We start from the raw sequence: 26,038 nt of genomic DNA on the forward strand, positions 1-26,038 counted from the left end.
CATGATAGGGAAGCATCCAACCGGTCTCTGTGCCAGGCACCAGAAACTGTACAACATGTTATCACCTCCTGTATTAGACACAGCTCAGAAAGGAGGGGCATGCTGGGAGAAATGCAAAGACTAGGGATGAGAGGAAGAGAGTTGAATAATATAATAGGGTAGGGATCTAGTAATCTGGGAAGAAGGTACTTTACAAACTTCTTGCGAGCAACGACACTGATGGGGAAAGTTTAGTAGTTGGGAACATATACACTGACTGAAACCGGAAGATGGCAGTAATGCAACACAAAGGATGCAAGCTGCCGTTAAACACCACAGAAGAAGAATGCCGTTATTTGTTATGATGTCGATAAGTAGCCTTCGTTGAGGAAGAGTGATCATCATCATCTTTTTGAACTAGGCAAGTCACCGACATAATATTTCCGGTTTCTACGACTGACTTGGCTAATCACAAGCTAACGTTAACGTAACGCTAATGTTCAACGCCTCTTGTAAACAGTCTACATCTGAACTCCCCCTCTGGCTCTTCAGATAACGTTAACCGGAAGAGTGAGGATCAGCGAAACATCAACACACGGCCCGTGAGTCAAGTTAAACTCCTGGCTTTAGTTTAACTGTGTTGTTATAGCATGTGGGTTGTTGTTATGCTACATGATAGCTTTGTTAGCTTGTGTTCGCTAACTATAACGTCAGCCAGAGGGCCAAGTTGTCATCTGGCTAAGCTAACATTATGTGGTATAACATTTAGCTAGCCTTATTGGTGTGAAGTGAGCTAGCTAACCTTCCTACAGCGGGCTAATATTCATATCGTTGCTATTAAGAGCTACATGGATAGCCTGACAGCGGTTGTCATATGGCCCAAAGTGTTGCTTTTTGCAAAATGTGTACTTGTTTTGCTGTTAAGAAACGTTAGCTACGTACTTTACGTTAATGTCGCGCGCCTCCATGTTACTTACACAGATTCCGTCATCAGTTACATCACTGAAATAATAGTTTAAGATGAATGAATGAGTTACTGGGTTGGGTTCACAAACGTTAGAGTTGCCGCTCAAAAAGAAAACCAATGCAGACTTCCTGGTCCTGGGTGTGTTATTATATATCCACACATTTTTCTTTCTTCTTTTTCTTGTCGTTGATAAGATAAGGAGAGGAAAGTGTCTTAAACACCAGGGCGATAGTCAGGATCACCCTAGACACGTGACATCTAGTAGATGATCCTCTATTACTGGCTGCCATCTCCGGTAGATACATGGGACAAACAAGTGGCTCATGGGTATGGTAGGCGGACTGCTGTCAATCGTGGGAAAAATCATATTTTTTGTTGTGTATTACCTGTGTCTCCTCACACACATTGGGTATGAAATCAGCTTCTGATGCCCGAACTTGTTTTAGACTAAAATGATGGACTTTGACTTTTCTACTGGAGTTTGGGGTTATAATACTGACTTCCATATAGTAGTATGTTTCAGGGGGGGATAACAAGGGCTCAATAGAATATGGCCTATATGTAGATTTGCACATGTATAAAACTCTTATTTTTTTAAATAGAGCAGGCTGAAACATACTGAAATAGTCCTCAAATGAGGCCTTATCAGAAATTAGGCAGAACAAGAACACAGTTTCCCTTAGGAAAGAACATTTGTTTTCTAAAACATTTAAATAATTTCAAGCTGTAGTACCAATCATTAGGGCCGGAGCACCGACGTAGTCGGAGCGGAGGACCTATTGTTATTCTAATGTTTATTATTATTATTACTTTTCCACTTTCATCGCAAAAAGGAGGTGCTTGGGATACTGGGAATTTTGTGAAATTTGGCACGCAAGCCAGAATTTGCGAAAATTGCAGTCTGATTGGGGTGTCCAGCTGCGGTATGAAATATTGGCTCGATAGCGCCCCCTATTGAGTAGCCCCAACATCAGGTTTCACCTAGCTGTATGAAATTTGGTAGGTATGTGGAACGTGGTGAGACGCACAAAAAATCCTCTTGGAGTTTTTCATTAAACCAAACAGGAATTCGGCCATTTTGACTTTTATGACGTTTTTTGACCATTTCAAGGCGTCATACTTTAACGAACTCCTCCCAGAGATTTAACCCGATTGACTTCAGATTCGGTCAGTATGCTCTTGAGACCTTGGCAGTGAAAAGTTACTCAAAGATCAAAAAGTTATCGAACTCTGTGTCCGTGGCGTGGCGTCAAAAAACACCATTCGCCGCGAAACAGGAAGTGGTTGTAACTCGGGCATACATTGTCGAATCTGCTCCAAATCTCTCATATGTCATAACATCCTGACCCGGAACACATCTATAAGACAATTTAGAATCATAGTAATAGCGCCACCTAGTGACAACTGGAAGTTGTACATTTTGTACTTTGACATCCTGCTCCTCACAGATTAATCAGATCCCTCTAAAATGTTGTCAGAAAAGCCTTAAGACCTTGGTAATGCTTCATTGTGAAAATCGTAAGACGTTGTTGAAGGGCAGCAACGTGGCGGCTCGGCGAATTTCGATCCTTCGCCATGAACGAATAAACTGATGTAACTCGACTCCACATCATCAGATCTTTACCAGATTTCACATGTTTGATTAGATTCCAGGCCTGAAGACATCTGCAGGCCAATTTTGAATCATAGTCATAGCGCCACCTACTGGTAACAGGAAGTTAAAGGCTTTATACTTTGGCTTGTTTATCTTAGTAGGTAAATCAGATTAACATCAAATTAGTTCCACGCAAATATAACAAGTTCATAATGCCAGTTCATGAAGCTTTTGATGTTTCGTTGAATGCCATTGCCGTGGCGACGCAGTCTTCGCTGTGAAAAACGAAGGTAATTTTGAGAGGCTAGAAATGCTCGAATCCATCAAGCTGTTGTAACTCGACTGTACTTTGTCAAAACTGTCCCAAACTTGACATGCTTGTTGACTGTCATGGCTTTAGGACTTCTGCATGCCAATATTAACTCATTGTCATAGCGCCACCTACTAATAAGCACGGACGTAAGCAGGATTCTATAATTACAGCGGCCCAAACACTGAACTTATTGAAAGGGTGATCTTGCTACGCTGCTAGTCTACGCAGGAAATATCTCACTCGTGCACGCAGAGTGTGATGGTCACAGAAATTCATGGCCGCGTCACCCAGAATCCTGCCAGTACCAGGAAATAAAATTTAACTTGTGCACGCAGTGTAAGACGGTCACAGAAATGCATGGCCAGAGTCCTGCTAGTACCCTCGACGTGCATGAAGTTGCGAGGGCCCGATCAATGCTGCTCGCAGCTTTAATTATTTTTTATATTTGTAACAATGGTTCAAATGACTGTGTGTAAAGGTGTCACTCGTCGTAACAACCCCACCTAAATGATCACCGGACTCAGCGGTACTGAGATGTTTTGCCTTTTTTAGCTAATTGTCTTGGATTCCCAGACCTCAAACTTCACTCTCATCAAGTTTGTTTCCAGATGTACAGTAGCAGGCAGCTGCTTTCAGCTAAAAACACTGTACACTACCGAACAGCTGACAGTCAAAGTTAGCCACTAGCTGGTGAACATATTGGAGCATTTAGCTACGAAAGAGCCAGATATTTTTCTCAGGAGTTGGTGGAGACCATAAACAGCTTAGATATTGGACTTACATTAATCAGGTGGCCAAATGAAGGTTGCTCTGCATTTGCTGAATGGGTAAAAATACAGTAAAGGGCTAACACATTGACCATAACAACTTTTTAAGGTTAAGTTGGTCTTGTGTTTTTTGTTCCACAAGTCTCCAAGTGACCAACAAAAATGTATTCAGTCAGCTTTAATGTACAATTTCCACATTTATTTATAGTTTCCATTCATCATATGGGGTATTGTGGAAGTTCTAAGGGGTTATTGCAATATGAGTTCAAGCTATATTGCTCCATCTGATTAGTTCAAATGTTCTTACTTTTCAGAGTGCAGGCTCTGTCAGTGCCTTCCAACCTGTCCATCTGTTATCTGGAGTGGCTCTTGTTGTAGTGGAGGGACAGGAGGGAAACCCAGCAGGCAGAGAGACGGTAGGACAGGCACAACTCAGGATGCCTCTGTTCTTCAGAAAGAGGAAACCCAGCGAGGACTCCCAGAAGAGACTGGAATATCAGCTGTGCAGGGTGAGACGAGTGTGTTTATATTAATATGTCTGTCCATCCATCCATCTGTCTGTCTTGTTTCTGCTGCTTATCTTTGGCGGGGTCGCAGTGGCAGCAAGCTAAGCAAGGTCGTCCAAATGTCCTTCTCCCCAGCAATGTCTACCAGTTCCTCTTGGGGGACCCCGGGGCGTTCCTAAACCAGATGAGATATGTAATCTCTCTATCCTGCTCTGGGTACACCTCTGGATCTCCTACCAGTGGTACGTGCCCTAAAAACCTCCAAAGAAAGGTGCCCAGGATCCTGATCAGATGCCCGAACCACATCAATTGGTTCGTTTTGAAGCAAAGGAGCAGGGGCTCTACTCAGAGTTCCCCTTGGATGTCTGAACTTCCCACCCTACCACTAAGGGGTGAGCCCAGCCACCCTACGGAGGAAAGAAATTTTGGCTGCTTGTAGCCATAATGTCATTCTGTCAACCACTACCCAAAGCTCATAGTCATAGCCGAGGCTTGAGACATAAATCAAAAGCTTCGTCTTCTGGCTCCACTCACTCGTCACCACAGTTCTGGCAGAGAACCGTGGCCTCAGACTTGGAGGGGATTACTTTCACCCACACCTGGCACCTTGCCGCTGAGGAGCTTCTTAACTACCTCAGAGACCACAGCTAGAGTGTTATGTGGTAGTGTAGTTAGTGGACCCAAATGCACGCACACAGCAGGTTTACTCCAGCCAAGACTTTATTTAACTGTGCAGGAGGAGTCACAGAATGAACAAACAAAAAACAAAGACTAACTGTCCAGCAAATTAAAGTCACGCCTATAATCTCCACCGGAGTCGAGAGGGAAGCTCAACCGAGGCCGGGACAGGTAGCCTGCGGAGTCGGGAGGGAAACTCGACCGCACTCAAGACTGAAGGAACAGAAAACAAACAGGTAACGATCTTCACTGAATCGGTGTTCAGACTTACGTGACCAGACTGGTAACTGGACGGACTGACGACGCGCCAGTGAAATGCCGAGGTATTTAAGTCAGCCAGCGGCGATCACTGGAATGAGCCACAGCTGAGCCTAAGGAGAGAGGCGTGAAGTGGGCGGAGCACGGGGGTGGAAACTGTAGGCTGACACAAAAACAAAACATAAGCACATGGCCCACAATAACAAAACAGACAGGGGGAAAAACAGAGGAGCACAAACTAGGAGCAGACAGGGATCCTAACATAGAGATATCGATGAGGCTTCTTCCAAGTAGGCTTGGGCGATAAGACGAGATTATCGTTCAACACCATATCATGCATCTTAGTCCTCTAATTAGGACTGTACCAGAATGTTTGCATTCAAATTGGATTTGGCTGTTTAATATGAAGATTCAACTATTCATTCCTTTTGTTTTGGCAATGTGTCTAGCAATCAGAAAGGCCATTAGCATAAGTCTCCGTGAGGATTTTTAACCACGTTAACATAGTCAAATGCAACTCGTCACAGTTTCATAATGAACAGAACATAAGGTGGGGTCTGCATCTGTGTTAAACATCACACATTCAAACTTATTACGCTTTATGTCAAGCTTCACAATGATATCCGCGTAAACATACAATGCCACGAGGGGACATATAGGGATACACGATGTGACTTAGCTGTTGTGTCAGGACCATGGACAGCGCTCTTTGTTGTAGGGGAGGCTTATGTCAAGGCGGTGCTGTCCAGAGTACTGAGACAAAGGGAGCGGTGGAGATCGACTGCTTTTGGTGGTTGTAAGTAGAACTTCTTGCCTTATTAGAAGGGAACAGGGAAGTAAAAAGGATGGTCAACGAGAGAGAGAGACTTACAAACAGATTTTTCTTCGTGCCTCTCCCTGCTGTCTTTTGACAGACAAAAATAATTGTGCTCTCTCTCAGTAGGCTGTGTTTGGGTTCACAGTGTATAGACCACTGGATCACGCACGCACTGCTCCTGACTCTAGGGGAGCACCGAGGCTCCGTGGGCATACCCCTCGCCACTACCTTGCAGATTCCCAGGGCCATGGACTTAATGCTTGCTGCACCTCTCTCCATGTGGGCTGTGACGGGGCCCCCTGCTCCCAGCGCCTTTGTCAACCAGATGGACCATCCTCGTTGACAGCAAACCACCCAAACCCGTAAAGAAAAACGGAGCCCGTCTCGTTAACCATGCTTTGTGGGTGTGACATTTTTGCCGTGTCATCACCATTCATCTCCATACAACCAATGTCTTTGTGATAAATTGATTTACTTCATAGACTCCTCAACTTGAAGAGTCGACTGAGGGGGTCATCTCCAGATGATCTGAATCATGACCTTAAAGGGGCAGCCCTACCTGTAGTTACAATGTGCTCACAGCTTGATGTAACATGATGTTACTGGGACAACCTGCAGCAATTTTTGTGTGATTATGAGTTATTCATCAAAAATTCAGCGCCCCAATGTGGAAGTATTGTCTTTGTTAAGATAACATTATGTGCCTTTGCTGTCTGAAAGAACGAATGTCTATTCTAACCAAACCCAATAACTGTTGTTCCTCGTTCCTCAGTCTAAGGAGGCTGGTGCTGATGACATCCTGGACATCTCAGCTTGTGAACTCTCAGAGGTGAGGATGTTACTGTCAACAGTGTGAGGCAAGCTTCACTGATGACTATTGGTGACAAAAAGTCTATTAATAGAACAACAAATGTTCAAATGTTTGAAAGCCAGGTTTAGTAACTTAAAGGCAATATTAAGTTATCTTCAAGGAATAGTTCAACAGTTTGGGGATTTTTATTCATATCCTTTTTTTAATTTTCCCCTTTATTTCTGAGAGCAAGATGGGAGGATTGACAGTCATCAGTCATTTTGTTACCTACATCTGTGATTGTCCTACTGTGACATATCAAAATGTCTTTTGTAAAAAAGGCCTATTACCAAATAACAGGTGCCCCAGTTTCAGTTATGCCCCCCCACTCCTCTCTCACTCTTAATATTTGTTTGTAAAATTCTGTATTGAGTAGTATTAAGTCTGTATTATTAGTGTGTGGTTTGCACTGCAGATGGAGACATCACTGGTTTGTTCTGTCACAGGTTCCCTCGAGTGCCTTTTCCATTTGCAAGGTGCTACAAAAGAAGGTAAGCATGGAGACCTAGTATATTTATTTTTTATTCTATTGATGTGTCAAATACTGTATTACCAATACGTATACAATACCACTGTGTCAGTATTTGTACTTGTCCCTGGCTGAACAGTCAGCAGTCAGACCTCTGATGCTCTTCTTCAGGTCCTCATCCTCCATAACAATGAGCTGAAGTCATTTCTGCCCAAAGGATGTGACATCAGCACTCTTGCCACTTTAAAGGTAATGTAAACTAGACACAAGCATGATGGGAAATTTAAGTGACTATTAAACTCATATTACAGCGTGATATGATTTAAAAAACTTTGTGGAGATGGCTAGTTGGTCAAAGTGGCGGTTCTGAAGCAGTGTGAGGTTGGCTTTTCTGTCACTGCATAAGCAGAGAATATAAAGACACAGGGCATCCCATCTGACAATGACTGATTTATGATGGTTTCCCAAAAGACCAGAATTTCCGCTAGAAGCCTAAACGCTTCATCACAAAAAAGAATAACTGAATCTGTCCGCTTCTAAAGGTTTTGGATCTGCATGAGAACAAGCTCACTTCACTCCCAGAAGACATTGGGAAGCTGGCATCACTGCAGGTAAAGCCATTCTGAACTACATGGGAAATAAGTGTCAATGAATGCTACTCATCATCCGTGCGTGTCCATTTTGTGTCCTGTCAGATTCTGAATGTGGAGAAGAACCACCTAAAGGCCCTGCCGGAATCCATCGGGGATTTGCGTCTTCTGCAGACACTCAGTTTGAAGAGTATGCTGCCTCCTGCTTCCTCCCAAGAATTAGAGAAGATGTACAGGTCAAATAACATAGCTTATGTTTTCCTACATCACTGTTTATCTGTATAGGTAACTGTCTCAGTGAGCTGCCGTCCTCGGTCGGTTTTTTGAGCAGCCTGCGCACCCTGGACCTGAGTGACAACAACATCGTCCAGCTCCCCAAAGCTCTGGTCTACATCCGCACCCTAGAGGTGTGTGTCTCGGGATTCAAACTATCGGGAATGCAGGAAGGATCCAAACTTTTAAACAAACCCTGTGTGTGTTCTATGACAGAGCTTTACCCTTGACGCTGCTATGATGTCCTACCCGCCTGCATCTGTGTGTACAGAGGGCACAGAGAGCATCCAGCGCTTCCTATGCACTGGTGAGTGTTTACTTCATGCTACTCACGCACACACACACACGCACACACTCATCACTACCATGCAGTTATGTATGTCTTGTAGTTTCAATAGTGTTTAATTGACAGTGGAGTTTGTGTAGCACAAACACTACAGCTACATTAAACCGGCTTCTCTCGGGTTTAAGACTTCACTGAAACGTGTAACTACAGAGGGGCATGTAACCATTCAGTGATAGTAAGAGGATGAAAATCCAAAGAATTCATGGTATTCACATGATCAATATATAAGACTGTACAGGAGACTAGTTAGATATCTTGGTTGATGTGGTTTTCAGAGCTGGGAGAGGAGTACTGCCCTCCATCCCAGTATCTCCTGCCGGTGCTGGAGAACGAGTGTGGCAAACAGAACTCTGACTGTGTGGATGGCCTGGAGGAGGCTTGGCAGGTACAGCAGGTGACACACGAACACACGTCCCTACACAAGAGTAGAAAGTCACTTTTATGACTGTAGTGCTGTTCACTTGGAACTTGTTAATTGTTTCTGTTGATGACACTGAAAGTCTCATTCAATCTTTCCTCACTTTCTGTTGCAGAACAAATTCAGTGACTACGAGAAGAGAAAGGTATGGAACTCCAGTGACTAGGGGCTCTCGGCTGCACACATTTCCTTTTGAATTGTGAAAGTGAGAAACCCACAGATAATTATCACCAACTCTGGAGTACCCCTCCGCTCCACTGAGGTGTTTTAAGCATTTCTTCAGCTCATTGTTTTGGTTTTAAGGTTTGGAACTTCACCGTTCTCATCAGCGTCGTTTGCAGCAGCAGCACTTTCTGCTCAGCAGCAAACAGCAGACAGACTCATTCAGAGACTAGCTGTTGAACACAGTGGGGCATTTAGCAGCTAAAGAGACGGATCGTTTTCTGTACTGAATCACAGAAGACATTCAACTATTACTGCAGTGCTCACTGAGTCTTGTTGCAAGGATGCTGCATTTCAGACCAGACCCAGTCCGTGATGCCAAAGCGGGTATTTTGCCTTAAACAGCCGACTGACATGCAGTGGTAAAGTCCCATGAAGATGGCTTTTTTTGTCCGATTACTAAAAGTGTCTGTCAGTCCCTTACAGCATAATCTTGTTTAGCTCATTCATGCCTTTAAATATATTTCACAGCTTCCTTTAAAAAGACGTTGTTGTCCATAACCATAGTTCATATGAAAACTGTGCAGGTTAACAAGTAAGGACAAATTTCTTTAGCTTGTTATTGATTGATTTTCATTTGTATTTTTCAATGGCAAACAATGCAAGTGTCATTGCTAGTTTCAGACCAACCCAGCTGTCATAGTGTAAGTAGCAAATGTACTTGCGCCCATCTGTGTTGGTCTTAAAATGAGGTATCGTCAGGAGCATTGTTGGCACACTGCTATCTCGAGGCAGCAGAGAGTGAGTGCACCATTGCCCAATAGAACCCTGCTCTAAAGTCAATGGTGCCGTATTTTCCTGCTATGTAAACACGTGCACACTCTGCTTGTTACACACACAGCAGCACTCTTCCACAGTTAAATAGGGTATCGGTGCATTAGCTCATATGCTGTCAAATGGAGTTGTTAATGGGACAGAAGATTGGAAGGCTGGGGAGGCAGAGGGTGCACATGGCTTTTAAAGGGAATGGGAGATGACACTCTGATTGGTTTCAAACATGTTTTGCTCAGAGCACACTTATGATTAATTAAGAGACTAAATACAACACCTTTGCCTCTTGCGCCTCACTTTGCACCCAGATTATGCACAGTTTGACTTGCATAAGTAGAGCTGGGCACGCCCTAAATGCACTTGCGCTATAGATGGTTTGAATAGGGCCCTCTGACTTATACCTCTGTCCATCAGGAGCAGAAGCAGCAGGCAAAGCTGGCCTTTGAGTGCCACCTAGAGGAGAAGAAAAAAGAGCACACCCAGCTCACACTCATGAACACCTCCCGCAAGGAAAACATCCTCCACTCAGTCCGACAGGTACTACGGTAGTATCGAGATACGTCTCACGTGCTCACTCGCAGCAGTGTTGGATAGATATGCATTTTATCAATTCTTTGATGGAGCTTTGTCTTTGTATGTCACTACGTCGATGTATTGTTATGCTAAATAATCTTCCAAGCTCACTGTTGTTGTTTTGAAACTCAACTGTCAACTACAATGTCTTTCAACATAGGAACAGTGAGCTGTGGGGACATTGTGGCATTGCGTCATTATAGAGTTCATTGTACAGTACAGCACCAGCACTCCAGCCATAAATGCATGACTTTGAATTACGTTTTTCAATGTAAACTACATCAGAGATCATTTTTCCTCCACTTCATAAACGCACATGATTCTTTCTGGTGATGGAGCTAAACCTTTGTGGTGTCAGTGAACAGCTGATTTTGTTGCGAGCACACAAGAGGTTATTATGTCATATCTGACCTGCTTTCAGTTTATTTGTCCCCACAGATGTTATTTCTCAATATATAACGCAGCACTATCAGCTCTTTGTCCACCATACAAGACAAGCATACGGGTAGGAAAATAAATAATTCAACTGTCACCTTTAACTTGTTGACCAATTTAACAGTCTGTCAGCCATCAACTATTCATGAAATGAAAGGAAATCCCGCTATAGTATGCTCCTTATCTCGGGAATATGTACCAACATGAATGGTTTCCTGGCCAGTCATCAGCCACAGAACATATTCCAATGATGTAATCCATCAAATCACACAGGATGTTCTCTTACTAAGGATTGGATTCAGAGAGTCAATGCAAAGATAGCGGACAGAAGTAAAACATGTGATCAACTCCAGCTGATGGGGCAGTCAGAAACCTTTCACTTCTGTCTTTAAAGAAAATTAAAGATGCTCATCTAGGATTTATTTATTAATTACTATGATTTCCATATTTATATAGGCTATTTATTTAGGTTGTATTACTTAGATGATCAGTTTAACCAGTTAGTCCAGTCTGTAATACAGTCGGGGATTGTTCATTGAGATTGATTGCTTTTGTTTGTGGGGGAGTGGTATCAGCTGATTAATCGGCTGGCGTCTTTTTCCTGCTCCACACTTTCATTATTATATTTAAAAAATCAACCAGCAGTCAACTTCTAATGTTTCTATACTGCATGTATTGTATACTGGGATTCTACGTCCTCTTTAGGTTTGCTATATTATTTACACTTGAATTGTAATTCCTATTAATTTTGAATATTTTCTTAACAAGTTGTTGGTGTACAATTTATTATTTAATACTATATAACATTTCAGGAAGTGTATTTCAATGTATTTAGTTGTTCTATGTTGTTTAACAGTCAGTAAAACAATTTGTAAGTGTCCTAGTAACGCATACAGCTCATTGATTGATTGATTGATTGATCTGTACTCTGTATCAGCTGATACAGCTTTTATTACTTTAGTAACGTTTTTATTCCTTTTGTGTATTTTTATCTTGTACATTGTTTATCGTTGTTGTTGTTCGCTGCTGCTGAGGGCTACCTAACGGAATTTCGTTGTATCACTACAATGACAATAAATACCTCTTTATCTTTACCAAAGACGCAAAAAGTCGGATCAGTGCATCCCCAATCTATTAATTTCTATAGTATTCATAATATGTGCATAATATTCAAAAATGTTTTGATTACTATTTTGAAAAGTGATTTATTTTATTATTATATAAAAAATATTTTTTCATGACACAGCGGTTCACCCCTGTGCTTCAGGTCCCACCAACTCTCTGAAGAAGCCAATAACTAGGGAGTTTCTTTCTTTCGTGTCTGTTTTGTGAGCTATTTCTAAGTTGTTTTTGCTGATTTCACCTGCGTTTGTTTGTATAATCTATCTGACGTGTAGGAGCAGGAGCGTCTGGAGCTGGGGGTCAGCCAGCAGCAGAGAGCCCAGGAGGCAGAGAGGCTGCTGGTGCTGGAGAAAGTCAGACAAGCTGAAGACGGCATCAGCAGTCGCATCAGCAACATGCTGATGGACAAAAACAGGTAGGACCTGAAGGAAGTGGCTATGTAGTGTAGTAATATTTGTTTTGTTGTGAAGAGGTGGTGAGTGGATCTGTGTCACATGATAGATGCTATATGCGTCTCTGCTAACTGCAGTGTATTCATTTTCATCTCTCCAGGCAGAAAAAAAGTGCAGAGTTTCTTCAAGCCATGGAGGAAGATCGGTGAGTGGACAGACCAGTGATCCATGATCTATCACAGCAACAACACATGAGGCACTCCAACACATAGCAATACAGTTGTCTATACTGGGTGCAGGCTTGGTAGTGAATATTCTGCTTTTTGTGGAATTAGATTCCAGTGGTGGTTGTAGGATTGTTAGACTTGTGTGATTCTAACATTTCCATAGCTCCAGAGCATTGTCAAAATCTTTTCAAAAAATACAGATGTAATGATTTCTAAAATGCACAATAAAAAAACATTGCCTCAAATTAAGTTGAGTTCCACTGACACAATCCTGACTGAAACAAAACCAAAAGACAAAAATGTGACTTTAAACCAGCTGCGGTCCATCAGGACCAAAGCCCGGGCCACCCACTGACTCAGAATACATCCCAGGACAATGTCTTACTGTTACACACCGTAGCACGTCTTTTCTCTTTTAATATATACACATGACACTTTAATAATATACTTGTATATTTGTTTGTTTGTTCACCCTATTTTATTCTACTTTTTTAAATTTTCTATTTTTAAATGATGTCATACTATTGCACTGTGTTTTACTGTTATGCACCAAATCACCTAGCCAAATTCCTTGTATGTGTAACATACTTGGAAATAAACCGTTTCTGACTCTGATTCTGGAACCGGAGGGGGGGGGGGGGGCTACGTTGTCAGTGCAGAGCAGCGGCCGTAAGCTAACCAGTGGGGCATGCTCACATGCACTAAAAGGCAAGCGGTCGGCTATGTGAACAAAGAGAGGAGAAGCAAAAGTCAACATAGTGTTACTATTTCCTTTAGGATTCGTATGGAGCATCTGACTGCCATCACACAGGAAGAAGCCAACTCACTGAGGAGGAAGGAGGTGGCTGGTAAGCAGCTTGGCTGATGTACTTTACCTACACAGTGTTCTGAATATAGAGTCATGGCTGTAGTGCTTCTGTTTACATTAATAATGCACAAATGTAAATAGTTCCCAGTATTTCCATTCATTTACATATGTACAATCAAATATATGGATCAATCAATTAGCTGCTAACTTAAGGGAACAGCTGTGTAGGATTTAATTGTCGAATAGGATAAAATGATGAAGTGAGTTTGTCCCATCTCTTCCCGCACTATGTTTTCAGTGGCGATGCAGAAGATGCTGTCAGACGGCTGTGCTATGAACCTCCTCCAGGAGGCCAGTGACTTCCGCAGACAGAGCCTGGTGTCTGAAGCCTACAGAAGGTTAGACATGCACACACACACACACGCACACACACACACACACACACACACACTCACACACCAGATCTGAGTAGTTGGATGCTGTGAGAAACATGTTCTAAACTCAGTGTGTTGTCTCTCTCCCATGTCTTATAACAGTATGGAGAATATGGACAGGAAGTTTGATAAGATGCTGTCCCTCCAAGTTTTAGACAAATCTAAAGCCATCGCCCACATCTTACAGGAGGTATGTTGAGCCTGGGTATGTCTTCTTTAGTTGTCACCAGTGCTGTGAGAGCTTGGTGGAGAAACCTACCTCAGTGTGAACTTTTTGAGCAACCACATGACCTGTCATTCCCTCTGATTGCTCTCTGCAGGAGGAGATGCAGAAGGCAGCGTTCCAGGCCCTGCAGCTGCAGAAAGACGCTGTACACGGCTACATCCGCAACCAGGTCTGTGTGGGCGGGTGGAGATGGGTGGGGTGGGGGTCAAACCTTTCTCTGGTCTCAGTTTTTTTTTTTTATGATACTGATGTGATGGGGCTCACCATCACATGAAAAGCTGTACAGCAGAGATAGACTCGGACATTCTAAGGCCAGTTAAACAAATTCAATAAGCTCCCACAGTTTACAAAACACCCTGGTTCAATTCAATTCAATTCAATTTATTTTTGTATAGCCCCAAATTACAAATTTGCCTCAGAGGGATTTACAATATGTACACATTTGACATCCTCTTGTCCCGGAACCCTCACATCGGAACAGACAAAACTCCCCCAAAAAACCCTTTAACAGGGAGAAAGAAAAGAGGAAGAGACCTGAGGGAGAGCAACAGAGGAGGATCCTCTATCAGGATGGACAGAAGTGCAATAGATGTCATGTGTAGAACAGGATAACTGAATTACAACACATTCAATGTATGACAGCTTCTTTTCAAAATCATAGTTCATATATACTTCAGGACTTTCCATAATTAAAATGAACTAGAGGGCCTGCTCTAAAGTTCCTAAATTCCTAAATTCTCTGAATTCTTGAGAGATTATGAATTGGGGTCCCCTGACATATCAGATATAAGAAATAACTAAAATAATATCATACAGCATCTCCAGAACCTTACTCGTCTCTTCTCTTTAAGGAATGAATTATGTGTTTGGTCATTGCTGTGCCAATGCTTTCTGTTCTGTTGCTGAATGCTGCTAAGTCAGCGGAACCACTTCTGACCCGGGAGCTGGTAGAAGCTCCTCTGTTGTTTGTGACAGACTGTTCAGCTGACGGAGCCGTCAGCAGCCACACATGACAGACGCTCTGTGGTGCACTAGCATGTTAGACTGAACTCTGACTAGGACGCACACCTTTCATCTCTCTAGCTGATGTGTTCACATCACAGATGGTGAACAAAGGCTTTAAAACGTCTCTTTTCGCTGAATTATTTACGTATTAGAAAATGCATGAACCACAGGCACATGGCACTTTAAAGTACCACAGTTATTAGAACTTGTGGATGAACTGTTTAGAGGTATTTTAGTCAATGAATCCAACTGAAACTTTATAAGTGAGGGAGAATGCATTAGGATTTTGAAAAGTCCCCATTCTTCGTTAAATGACGTCCTTGAGAGAAGAGTGATTTAGGGAGTGCTGTCACAATTAATTGTCAAAACAAACAGCAAGGATACATGTAATATAAATATTGATCTTTATGCCAGAAATGTATTTCATTGTCAATTTACTTAGAATGGTATGATCAGACACTGGGATTGAATGGCCACTGACCTTCTGTGAACTCTTCCAGTTTATACGATGAGGTTATTTGGAGAACAGCGGTCCACTTGTTTTCTTTGACGTGTGGTCACTATTCTTATATTACCAGTTGATTAAATGATTACATGTAATGTGAAAGGTGTGACTCATAGTGATGTACCAACAGAGAACTATCACGCGACTCAGCTGTACGGATTACCAGCCCACAACTTAACTGTTGCCAAAAACAGAGCTGAAAGGAGAGTGAATATTGAACTTCTATTCATCAGGTGGACACAAACACAACCTAGATTGAATGCTAATGTTGCTCTGTGTCTACTGGTTGCATAAATACACAACTGCTAACACAGCCAGGTCAACTTAAAAAGTGATGTATATCAATGTTGTGTTTACAGCTTGTTTTACTGCTCTCAAGTTGCCAAAAAAATGTGTTAATGTAGGTTCAGGGAAATCCAAACTTGGTTTGAAGATGTAAGTGGTCACACGCACATCTTTTCACTTTTCTCTCTGGCTGTTAGATGAGAGAGAATGACGCTGGTAAAGATGAAAAGAAAGACATTGGCATTGTCATTTTTTTCCTGTTCTGTTCTTTTTCCTTTCTCTTATGTCACCTGCAGCCCACCCATAGCCCACCCATAGCTCACCCATAGCCTCCTCATATTTACTCATTCTGGTCAAGTCATTTTTTTAAAAGCAGTGTCTATTTACACCCGGGTGAGAATAGTCACGCGGCAGATATTTGACTATTCACACCTTGCCAAGTTGAATATGCTACTTCATTTAGCAATAGTTAGCTAGCTGAAAGGCTTTAGATTTAGTAGTAGTAGTAACAGTGATAGTAGTAGTAGTAGTAGTAGTATAAAGAGCAACAAAGTATGTGTAGGTAGTGAATTAATGTGTCAAACTCAGGACTTTCGCCTAAGTTGGAGTCCAGTGAGAAGCCTATTGTTACACTTGGTTGATTTATTGTATTATTATTATTATTATCATGTTCAGTTTTCATAGGCAGTGTGGTTCGGTTTAAGACAAATATACACAGCCTACAGATACACATACAGTATCTAATGCGGGCCCGGCTCAGATGCAAATAGTATTGTTGGCTTCTGACACCAGAATGCCAATAGCATCTGCCTTTTTCAAAACGTTCTAATTAGCAGTCAGGTAGCCATGTAATATTACCCACAGACAAGCGTACAGCAGCATGTCCCTTCTCCTGCTAGCTTCATGTTTGCTTCTCCACTGTCTCCAGATCAAGCTCATAGAGGGTGAATTAATGCAGCTGACTAGATTGGAGATTAAAAGACGCAATCTGGATGCTGAGAACCTGCAGGTGGGTGTCACCGCCTTCTGGCATCGCCTTTTGCATTTATTAGATTTTCTTTCTGCTATATCATTTATTTTGGCTAGTTTCATGTCATTGCTCCATGTCAACAATTTATCATTACACACATTAAGATAAAAAACAGATGCAAAACGATTTTAAATATGTGACTTTGATTGAGTGATAATAATATATCAATCATCTCAGAGGCAGGCTTGTGATTTATTTTTAGTCTTTCAACAGTATTTATTGATAAGTGTATTGTCATGTCAATATGTGTGTGTACGCGTACAGGAGGTTCTGGTGGAGCAGCGAACGGCTCTCAGTGATTTGTTGCAGCAGCTGCTGAAGCAGAGAGACCAGAGAGAGCAGGAGCTGCGGCAGGTTCTGGTGAGGAAACGGCTGCTCAGTGGGCCTTTCACTTCTCTTTTAGAGTCCAGCAGTGGCTCATGATTTCTGTTACAAGTTTACAGAGGCCGCTCACATTTACTTTCTGATAATCATTTACACACATGTTGTCTTCCTCATTCCGGGGTCAAGAGGCTAAAAGAGACCATCAATCACTTTGTGTTTTCCAGGCGGAGATGGAGCGGAAGTCTGAGTCCAACCAGCAGAACTACTGGATGATCCAGTACCAGAGACTGTTGGATGCCAAGCCCCTGTCACTGCGCATGCAGGTACAGTACGGTGCAAGCTGGACACAGAAACATCTGAGAACCAAACTGTCCTGTTGTTAAACGGTAAACTCATTGCAGGAAGCGGGCGTGGAGAAAGAGTTGGTCAACCTGATATGCAAACTGTCGGCTCAGCACTACCTGCCCATCCTGGCTCATCATCGAGTGACAACTGAGGCCCTTCGCCACATGACGACCTCTGACGTCAAGAAGGTCTGTCTGCAACATCATTGCTAGCACATTACTATCAGTTGGCAATATGATGTGTTAAAGCAGCTTTGAGTGGTCGGAAGACTAGAAAAGTTTCAACATCAGCTGTCAACACAGTGTCACCAGTCTACAGTGTTGGCTTGAGCTGCTGCACCAGCATCGGTACAGAGTCCTATTGGCTCAAAGTCCCTCCACTATGATCAGAAATAGCACAAAACAGATGCATGTGAATTGGTTCAAGTCTGTGGTGATGGTTCTCCCCCTCTGGGTTGGGAGTGAGTCATTGCCCCAGGGATGAGGATAAGATGTCGTACATGAAAGGGAACGAAATTCACGAACCGGTGCAGGTACTAGTAATGCTAATCAACCAGATAAAACACAATACAAATATGACAGTCACAACTCTCACCTATGGTCATGAGCTTTGGGTAGTGACTGAAAGAATGAGATCGTAGATAGAAGTGGCAAAACGGATTTCCTCCGTAGGGAGGCTGGGCTCAGCCTGAGAGATAGGGTGAGGAGCTCAGACATCCGGAGGAGCAGCTGCTCCTTCAGGTTAAAGGGGCCAGCTTAGGTGGTTCGGGGATCTGATCAGAATGCCTCCTGGGTGACTCCCTTTAGAGTTTTCCCTGGCATGTCCTAGTGTTAAGAGGCCCCTGGGTAGACCCAGAACATGCTGGAAGGATAATATATCTTGTCTGGCCTGGGAACGCCTCGGGAACCCCCAGCTGGAAAATGTTTCTGGGGAGAGGGACGTCTGGAATACTCCCCTTAGCCTGCTGCCACCGCGACCCAGCTCCACAAAAACGGAAGAAAATAGATGGATGGATCATGAAACTAGCCTGATAATTCAACTGAATTGCTTTTCTTATTTTACGAACAACAATGAGACTTCACATAGAGAGGAAATCAACAACCTTCAGAGTGGAGCTCAGAGAACAACCTGCTGCTCAATGTCAGTAAAACCAAGGAGCTGATTGTTGATTTGAGAAAAAAGGAGGTGAAGACGCACACCCCTGTCTACATCAATGGAGCTGAGGTGGAGCAAGTTAACAGCTTTAAGTTCCTGAGAATCAGCATCACAAACAAGCTGACATGGTCCTCACACATCTCCATCCTGGTGAAGAAAGCTCATAAACAGCTGTATTTCTGAAGGAAACTTAACAAGGCTAAATTCCTGTGCCAAGTTCTTGTTAACTTTTACAGAGGAGCAATAGAAAGCATCCTGACTGGAAACATTACAAACTAACATGGGATGTTCACGGTCCAGGACAGGAGGGCTCTACAGCAGGTGATAGAAACCACCAGGAACATCACTGGTCTACTGAGCATCAGTGATATTGGTGAGAAGAGGAGCCTGAGAAGAGCTCAAAGGATATTAAAAGACTAAACCCACCCAGACACAACCTGTTCACCTGCTGCTATCTGGAGAGAGATACAGAAGTATCAGCTGATGAACCACCAGACTTCAGAACAGCTTCTTTCCTCTGGCTGTGAGACTCCTTAACTCATCCTCCAACCTCCATATAGAATATAGGTTCTGAGTTTATCTTGAGTAAAATGGGACTACAATCTGCATTTTGTTGTTCAACCCTATTGTACAATGATAATCAAGGAACCTGATAATATATCAGTGCTGTGTTTACAGCTTGTTGTGCTGCCAACAAGTGGCCAAACAAATGCATGCAGGTTTAACTACGTAGTTCATGTGAAGAATAGTCAGCATTTTTCATTTCTCTCTTTTCAGATTGGCATTAATGAAATAGGAATCCAAACTGCTCTTCTGAACTGGGCTCTTCAACGCTACCCTGAAGGTACATTACACACATCCTACATGTTTATGTATTCGACAATTATAGTGAAAAGAATGTGTGTTTTTAAAGCAAGAAAAATCACAAGCACAAAAAGTCAATACTATGTATATTATTAAGGTCCGAGTGAATGCTTGTACTGGACTACATTAAGTATAGAGGGGTTTCAAATGTTTTACTATGACCTCAATGCTAAAACATAATAACCGAATTAACACATTTATGACAATGTAGGCATCATAAAAGTAACTTTATGAAAGAGCAGTTGTATTGCATTGCAATGAAGTGGAAACGATCACATAGCTGGTCTCGCTGCAGAACCGTCTGAACTAATCATAGTGATGCACGGCAACAACAGCACAACAAAAGAACTCTGGTAGTTCTGTGGATGGAGCAACACACGGCAGCTCTAATCTGCAGCTAGAGCCAGATGATGTGGGGGGGTTATGACAAGTTAGTTAGTAGAATGATAGAAATTATGGAAAATAGTTTAGTGCAGCTGTTCATATGATTGCATTCATCCACTGCTTTGTTGGTCATATTTCTTCTGTAGCTCACGTCGTAGATAGATACATCCCGTCTTAAAATATGACACAGCAGCGTTTGCTTCATAATGCAAGAGTAACACATGAACCACTGAATTAGTTGTTTTCTTTAATTGCTGTGATGTACTGAATGAGTGAACTCCAGTAATCCAATGTCTGCCTCATAAACAGGCAGAATACTGAGTTAACGAAGCAGTCTGATGTGTGCTTATTATGTACTGTTACATTTGATTTAATCATGATACATGGTGCACGGCTGTGTGTAATGCCACTGCACTCGAGCACAGCACTTTTCAAATCAGAGGCTACAGACTTATCATCATATGCGTCCTGATGCCTTCAGATGTCTGCAGACTGTGATTCAGTATGAAGCAGCTGTGGACAACAAACGCTGAAAGAATCCAGTCTCATCTTTCTGTTATGTCTGTGATCAGAGTAGTGAGTCTGCTCTTGTTGAAATGATCAGCTTGTCAGCAGATTGACGTTGTGCCACAAACAGACTCAGTTTTGAGACTGATAAACTCTGATATAGCTGTGCCTCGCTAATATTAGCTGATAATATTGGTTCCTGATATATTTATTTCCTTTTCTTTATTTTCAACATTTAATAATGGTTTCAGTATTTGTAGTTGTACGGCAAAATAAATGCCGAATTTCAAGGTCATTTACTTTTTTAATTACTTATTTATATAATATAAAAGATTACAATGAAAGAAGGGATATTTCACATTCTCTCCGGTTACAGAAGTTACAGAACTGAAATCAAAGAAGAAAAGTTTTGTTAAACTTTCAACAGCAAAAAAAGTGATTGAAAATTGAATTCACCTCTTGCACACGACGCCCCCGAATTCGGGGGCTATCGGGCTCAGCCCCCCTGAAAAAATTGTTCGGAAAATGGACTTATTGTTCGCCAATATTTTGGATTTGTACATTTTTTTTTACCGGATTAAACAGCAGCGTATGGGCAACACTATCATATAAGTCACTTCTTACACACTCCAAACACAACTATAGACTACTAATATAAGCATCTAGAAAATGTGGCATATAAGGACGAATTTGTGGCCAAAAATCACCCTCATATTTAACTGCACATCGATTTTGGACCACAAAGCTAATGGCTACCAAGCTAAAATTAGGACAATAACATCGAAATTTATCCGGTTCAAAGCTAGAATCATTGTTGGCAACTGCATCCTGTCTTCTTGTGAACTGTTTCCTGTGGAAGGGGGGTCAATCCACCATGGGCGAGCGGTCAGACTTCCGGCGAACGGAAATTTACGCTCGGGGAGACTTCTTGCAACTTTACTCGCTGAAAATCAACACCCGCTTCGACACCCGCCTTCCTGAGACTCATTGACTGAAATCGACCGATGATAGGCTGAGCTACAGCCCCATACACACAGATCAACTGAGAAAATCCTATCCTATGGATGACAGCCAGAAACATGCTCTGAGGGGACCCTTGCTGTCAAAATGATTTCTAACGGCTGTATTTGGATGTATTGAATAATATGAGTGATAAAAAAGTGAAATATATAGTTATATAGTATATAAAAGTACAATGTAAGAGCTGCAACAGCTGGTTCGAAAATGACGACCTCGCGTGACCTCTCTGTACTAAAGCCTCTTATTCTTCACTTTATCCCAGCTAACCTTTATTCAACAACTACTGATCGGTTGTGCTATGATTTGGGAGAGTTTGAGCCAGCCAGCTGCATTATTTCAAAAACATAATATCAATAAAAGTGCTTTTTTTTTCAGGTGAACCTAAATATTTTCAATTTCAGCTGTGTAATATCATATCATGCACTATATTAACCAGCAACATATACACAATATTTACCCATCTGAACAATTTCAAAGTGTTATCTGATTATAGCATCAACAATTATTAAAATAGACCTTGTAGTTACAGAACTGTGGTCTCCTTAGTATGGGTATGCCATTTTCAAGCAGAGGCCTACAAATAGGGCCCGAGCTTAAGAGGATTTATTGCAAAAACTTCTTTTCTACCTCTTTAAAGAAGGGGAGGGTGTAGGATGTGTTTGCAGTTCTCTCACTGTCTCCTCCTCCACCAGGAGCCTGTAAGGCTGTCCAGCAGGACGAGGAGGCTGAGGTGGCCCCCACGGCTCCGTCCCCTAGCCCCCCTCAGTCGCCTCCCAGCACCTCCACCTTCCAGATCCCCAGCCCACCACTCACTCCAGGGACCCCTGTCACCCCCTCAGCCCCCAGCCCTGTGGAGGGACCAGGGAGCTCAGAGTGCGTGGTCTGCATGGAGACTGGGGTAAGACAAGTTGCAACTAACGCACTCGCTGTGTCTGCAACCACGCTCTACTTACTTCCTATATAGAGCGAGTGAATGAATCCACTATATAGTGACCTCAGAAATGTAACAATCACACTACTTAATCCAGTCCTCACGCTTCTGCTTTTGTGTTTTGGATTTTAAAAGGCTAAGAAAGGTACCACCCTCAAATCTCTTTAAAATGCAGAGGATTGCCCCTCAGTGACTGTAGAAAAGCCTTAAAGATGTTTGTAGTAATGAAGTTCAAATGTGAAACACGACTGATGGTGTCTGGTCTCTCCCTGTCTCCAGTCTCAGGTCATCTTCCTGCCCTGTGCTCATGTATGCTGTTGTCAGGTCTGCAGCGGCGCTCTGCAGAACTGCCCTCTGTGTCGTAGCAACATATCCCAGCACGTACGCCTCTACCACAGCTAGGACCCACTGCACTGTGCTACTCCTTCACGCCGCACCGCTCTTTATTTATGCATGATCGTGGTGTGGCTGCGAGTAGGCTTTTGGCAGGTTTTCGAAGAACTGAGTCACTTTCTTGTATTAACCAAACAGTACTTTGTGATGTATCTGCTGAAACAAATCTGAATAGAGTTACTTTTACTAGTGGTGTGTTTTTGGTTTTCAGTGGTGTCCAAGCCTGTTTTATTTTGTTGTTCTTTTAAATTCAATATTTTATTTTTTATTTTTAGCATTACGTGTTAAGAGCCAAGCGGACTACACCACTCACTGGTTGAAGACTGTATGTTCTTTGCCTTATAGTAGTTTCTAAATTGACGTGTGCCTTTTTCTGGGAATCTCTTTTTTAAACAATTTGTCTATGTTGTCAACCAAACTAATACCTGTCCAACTATCATCTTAACTAAACATAATGTGTTGATTATTATCATCACTGATGCAACATCTTGTTGCCCTTCAATGTCTTGTTCTGCCCTCCCATCCTTCTCATCCAGGCCCCTCTGATCTTCTGTTAAAATGGGGAATTATATATCAATGCATATCAAGACAATTGGAGGGGAAACTGACTTCTGCCCAGGTCCAAAACGAGCTGCTGTAAACACCCCAGTTCCTCCTGCTCTCTGTCTTATATTACTGTAATTCAATCACTGCAGGTTTGCTGTGTGATAATCTGGAACACAAAGAAATGTCTAAATTTGCACCATGTAAGAACAATGAGTCACGTTTAGTTTGAGTCCTACTCGTATTCACTTGTGTAATGTTTTCTGTGGCTCTAGAAGGAGCTTTTTAAAGTTCCATGTTAAGGGTTAAAAGTCAGCATTTCTCAGCCCTTCTTTTCTTAAAGTCGTTCTCACTATTTCCACAGCTTTATGAAAGTGAATGGGAATGAAGGAGCAATGCTAAATTTGTGGACTACCCCTTTAAAATCAATTTGGACAAAGGATCAGTTAATAAAATAGAACCCACCTAATCGTGCTTCAGCGGAGCAAATATTACTGTTTCTCCAAACAAAGTTACAGTTAATCAAATGACCACCACCCATCTGCCAGACAGTCCAGCTGGGCCTTTAGGGGACTCTTATGGCTCTGGGGTCCCTGGGCAGAAGGTAATCCAGACTTGGACCTCACTTTAGTTTCTGTCTCACTTGTCTCTGACTTATCTTCTGGTCCCTTTCTTATTTGAAATGCTATATGTGGTGCATATGTATGAACTAACAACACCTCACCGGTTTGTTTCCATCACTAATGATATTACACTCTTTCAAGTGCTCTTAACTTTGACATCCCAGCATGTATCAGGAAATATCTTACTGTATATGACTGTTAACTGTAGTGTGTTAGAGATTTCACTTGTATACAAAGCTGACATTTCATGTCAACAGACTGATGTAAAATATATATATATATATCTGCTGTACTCACCTTGTGGTCGATGTAAAAGCTTTGTGTTGCTGAAGTGATGCACTATTCTCACACAGACAGCAACCTCTGGACATGTAGTGAAATACAGTGTAGAAACCGTGATGCTGTTGAGTGTGAGCTGGTGTGCATGAAGAGTCACAAGTGGCTTTTAAGTATGGATTTATTGAACTAAACATGAAACCAACATGTTAAACAAATTAGTTTTGAAGTTCTGTGCCCATAAAAGAGGCCATCTAAACAACTGAACTCGTGCTATGCTAACTTATAGCATAAACTGATCAAACTAACTGAAAACAAAGGGGAACATATATAATGGGTTATCAAGCCCTTTTAGAAACAAAGATGAGCACTACCAGCTAAACTACAAATACAACAAGTGTTGCTATATTCCAATTGGCCACTTCCTGTATTGAAAGGATTTGCTTTAGGGAGTGCATCTTCTGCTCCAGCAGCAGCAACGGAACCCTCGACAAAAGATTAGAATGACTTAAAGCAAATTTATAAAGATAAAGTAAAGTTTGACCGTACATAAATTAAAGTAATTATCGGAAAGATTTTCATTTAGATGCTTGTTAACTCACCATCCATCACAGAATTGGTGATTGAACCTTTGGCTCACTGATGAAAGCTCTTTGCCACATTACTGAAAGTCACAAGCGGCGTTCTCTGGGAAGTTCGATCTAAACACATTGTAACACTTGTAATTACTGCTTAAGAAAACAGAGATCTTTGAGGTTGTAACTTAACTATTTTATTTGCATTACTAGTAGAAACTAAGGTAGTCCCTATACCAAATAAACAATGAATGTGATATATGAAACACAAGCTATGTGTTTATTTTTTGAATGCGTGTGTGCATAAGGGCTTCTTCCCAGCACCTACTTAATTGTCAAGGGTTCCTTTTACACTGTCCATTAGCGGACCTCCCTGGGGAATAGCTGATGTAGGCAACCTGATGCCGGAACTCTGGGGGTCCATGCAGAAGCACAGCTCAGAGGAATTAGTGTGCAAGATAAAATTGTCATTCAAATCTGGACAGTGGAGAAATTGGGTTCTTACTCAGGATGTCTGCTGGAGCTGCTGGGGTTGGGGCATCGCAGGCTGGTCATGTCAGTCTGTGGAGCAGCCATGACTGAACAGTTTGGTGTGAACCGATAGTAGAAGCCAGCCATCCAAAGAAAGGATCTGAGCTGCTTCACAAATTGTGGGAGAGAACATGATTCTTATGAACTTCTGGTTCAATATCCCCACCTTCAATGGTGAACACAAGGTACTCAGCTTTAGTTCTAGCAAAGACACATTTGGCTGGATTGATCATCAGGCCTGCTGAGTGAAGGCGCTCCAGGACGCTTTCTTCAGGTGTCCCAAGTGCTCCTCTCAGGTGGTGCTGTAAACATCAATATCAAGCTGGAAGCTGAGGGTTGGAGAATGCTCGTCTGCTTACAGCAATATGACAGCTTTGTGCTGGGTTTAGCAAATCAAAGAGGATGGGCAGATCCTGACCCAAAAACCACTGAGACAGGAAATTATCAGACGAGCCAATATCTAACAGACAAGTCTGTCCTTGCACTTCAATTTAAAGTCAGCAGTAGGATAAGGCTTCTCATCACCATGCATACAGCAAATGACAACGGTCTCACAAGTGCAGATAACATTAGCTGGTACATATTGTCAGTGCACAAAGGTCTGAGTACTGCCAGTATCAGGGCCAATAGGTTTTCCCATTCATCTTTACAGTGGTCAATTTCATACAGTGGCTTAGCGTGACCTTCCTGTGCAACACGATAAGACA

The 26,038-nt window shown here is 42.3% G+C and overlaps 1 protein-coding gene across 1 annotated transcript; it reads left to right on the forward strand.

The window, feature by feature from the left end:
- Positions 1 to 311: 311 nt before the first annotated feature.
- Positions 312 to 26,038, forward strand: lrsam1 (leucine rich repeat and sterile alpha motif containing 1). The gene is made up of 25 exons (XM_031875760.1): positions 312 to 581; positions 3,935 to 4,129; positions 6,652 to 6,708; positions 7,176 to 7,220; positions 7,370 to 7,447; positions 7,741 to 7,809; positions 7,894 to 7,978; positions 8,074 to 8,195; positions 8,278 to 8,368; positions 8,683 to 8,792; positions 8,941 to 8,970; positions 10,233 to 10,355; positions 12,224 to 12,363; positions 12,501 to 12,545; positions 13,345 to 13,415; positions 13,674 to 13,773; positions 13,912 to 13,999; positions 14,130 to 14,204; positions 16,759 to 16,839; positions 17,125 to 17,220; positions 17,409 to 17,507; positions 17,586 to 17,717; positions 19,462 to 19,528; positions 22,152 to 22,357; positions 22,670 to 26,038. Exons 2-25 carry the CDS (start codon positions 4,058 to 4,060, stop codon positions 22,790 to 22,792), a joined length of 2,205 nt encoding a protein of 734 aa, XP_031731620.1. The 5' UTR covers positions 312 to 581; positions 3,935 to 4,057; the 3' UTR covers positions 22,793 to 26,038.

Source organism: Anarrhichthys ocellatus, unplaced genomic scaffold (genome assembly GCF_004355925.1).
Source record: "Anarrhichthys ocellatus isolate YVR2014 unplaced genomic scaffold, GSC_Weel_1.0 scaffold95, whole genome shotgun sequence".
Taxonomy (NCBI): Eukaryota; Metazoa; Chordata; class Actinopteri; order Perciformes; family Anarhichadidae; genus Anarrhichthys; species Anarrhichthys ocellatus.

Excerpts from the sequence above, each read along its gene's own strand:
- lrsam1 (XM_031875760.1), top strand. The coding sequence starts at position 4,058 with ATGCCTCTGTTCTTCAGAAAGAGGAAACCCAGCGAGGACTCCCAGAAG. Across the intron at positions 7,448-7,740 it reads GCACTCTTGCCACTTTAAAG|GTTTTGGATCTGCATGAGAA; the intron begins GTAATGTAAACT and ends CCGCTTCTAAAG. Across the intron at positions 7,979-8,073 it reads GCAGACACTCAGTTTGAAGA|GTAACTGTCTCAGTGAGCTG; the intron begins GTATGCTGCCTC and ends TTATCTGTATAG.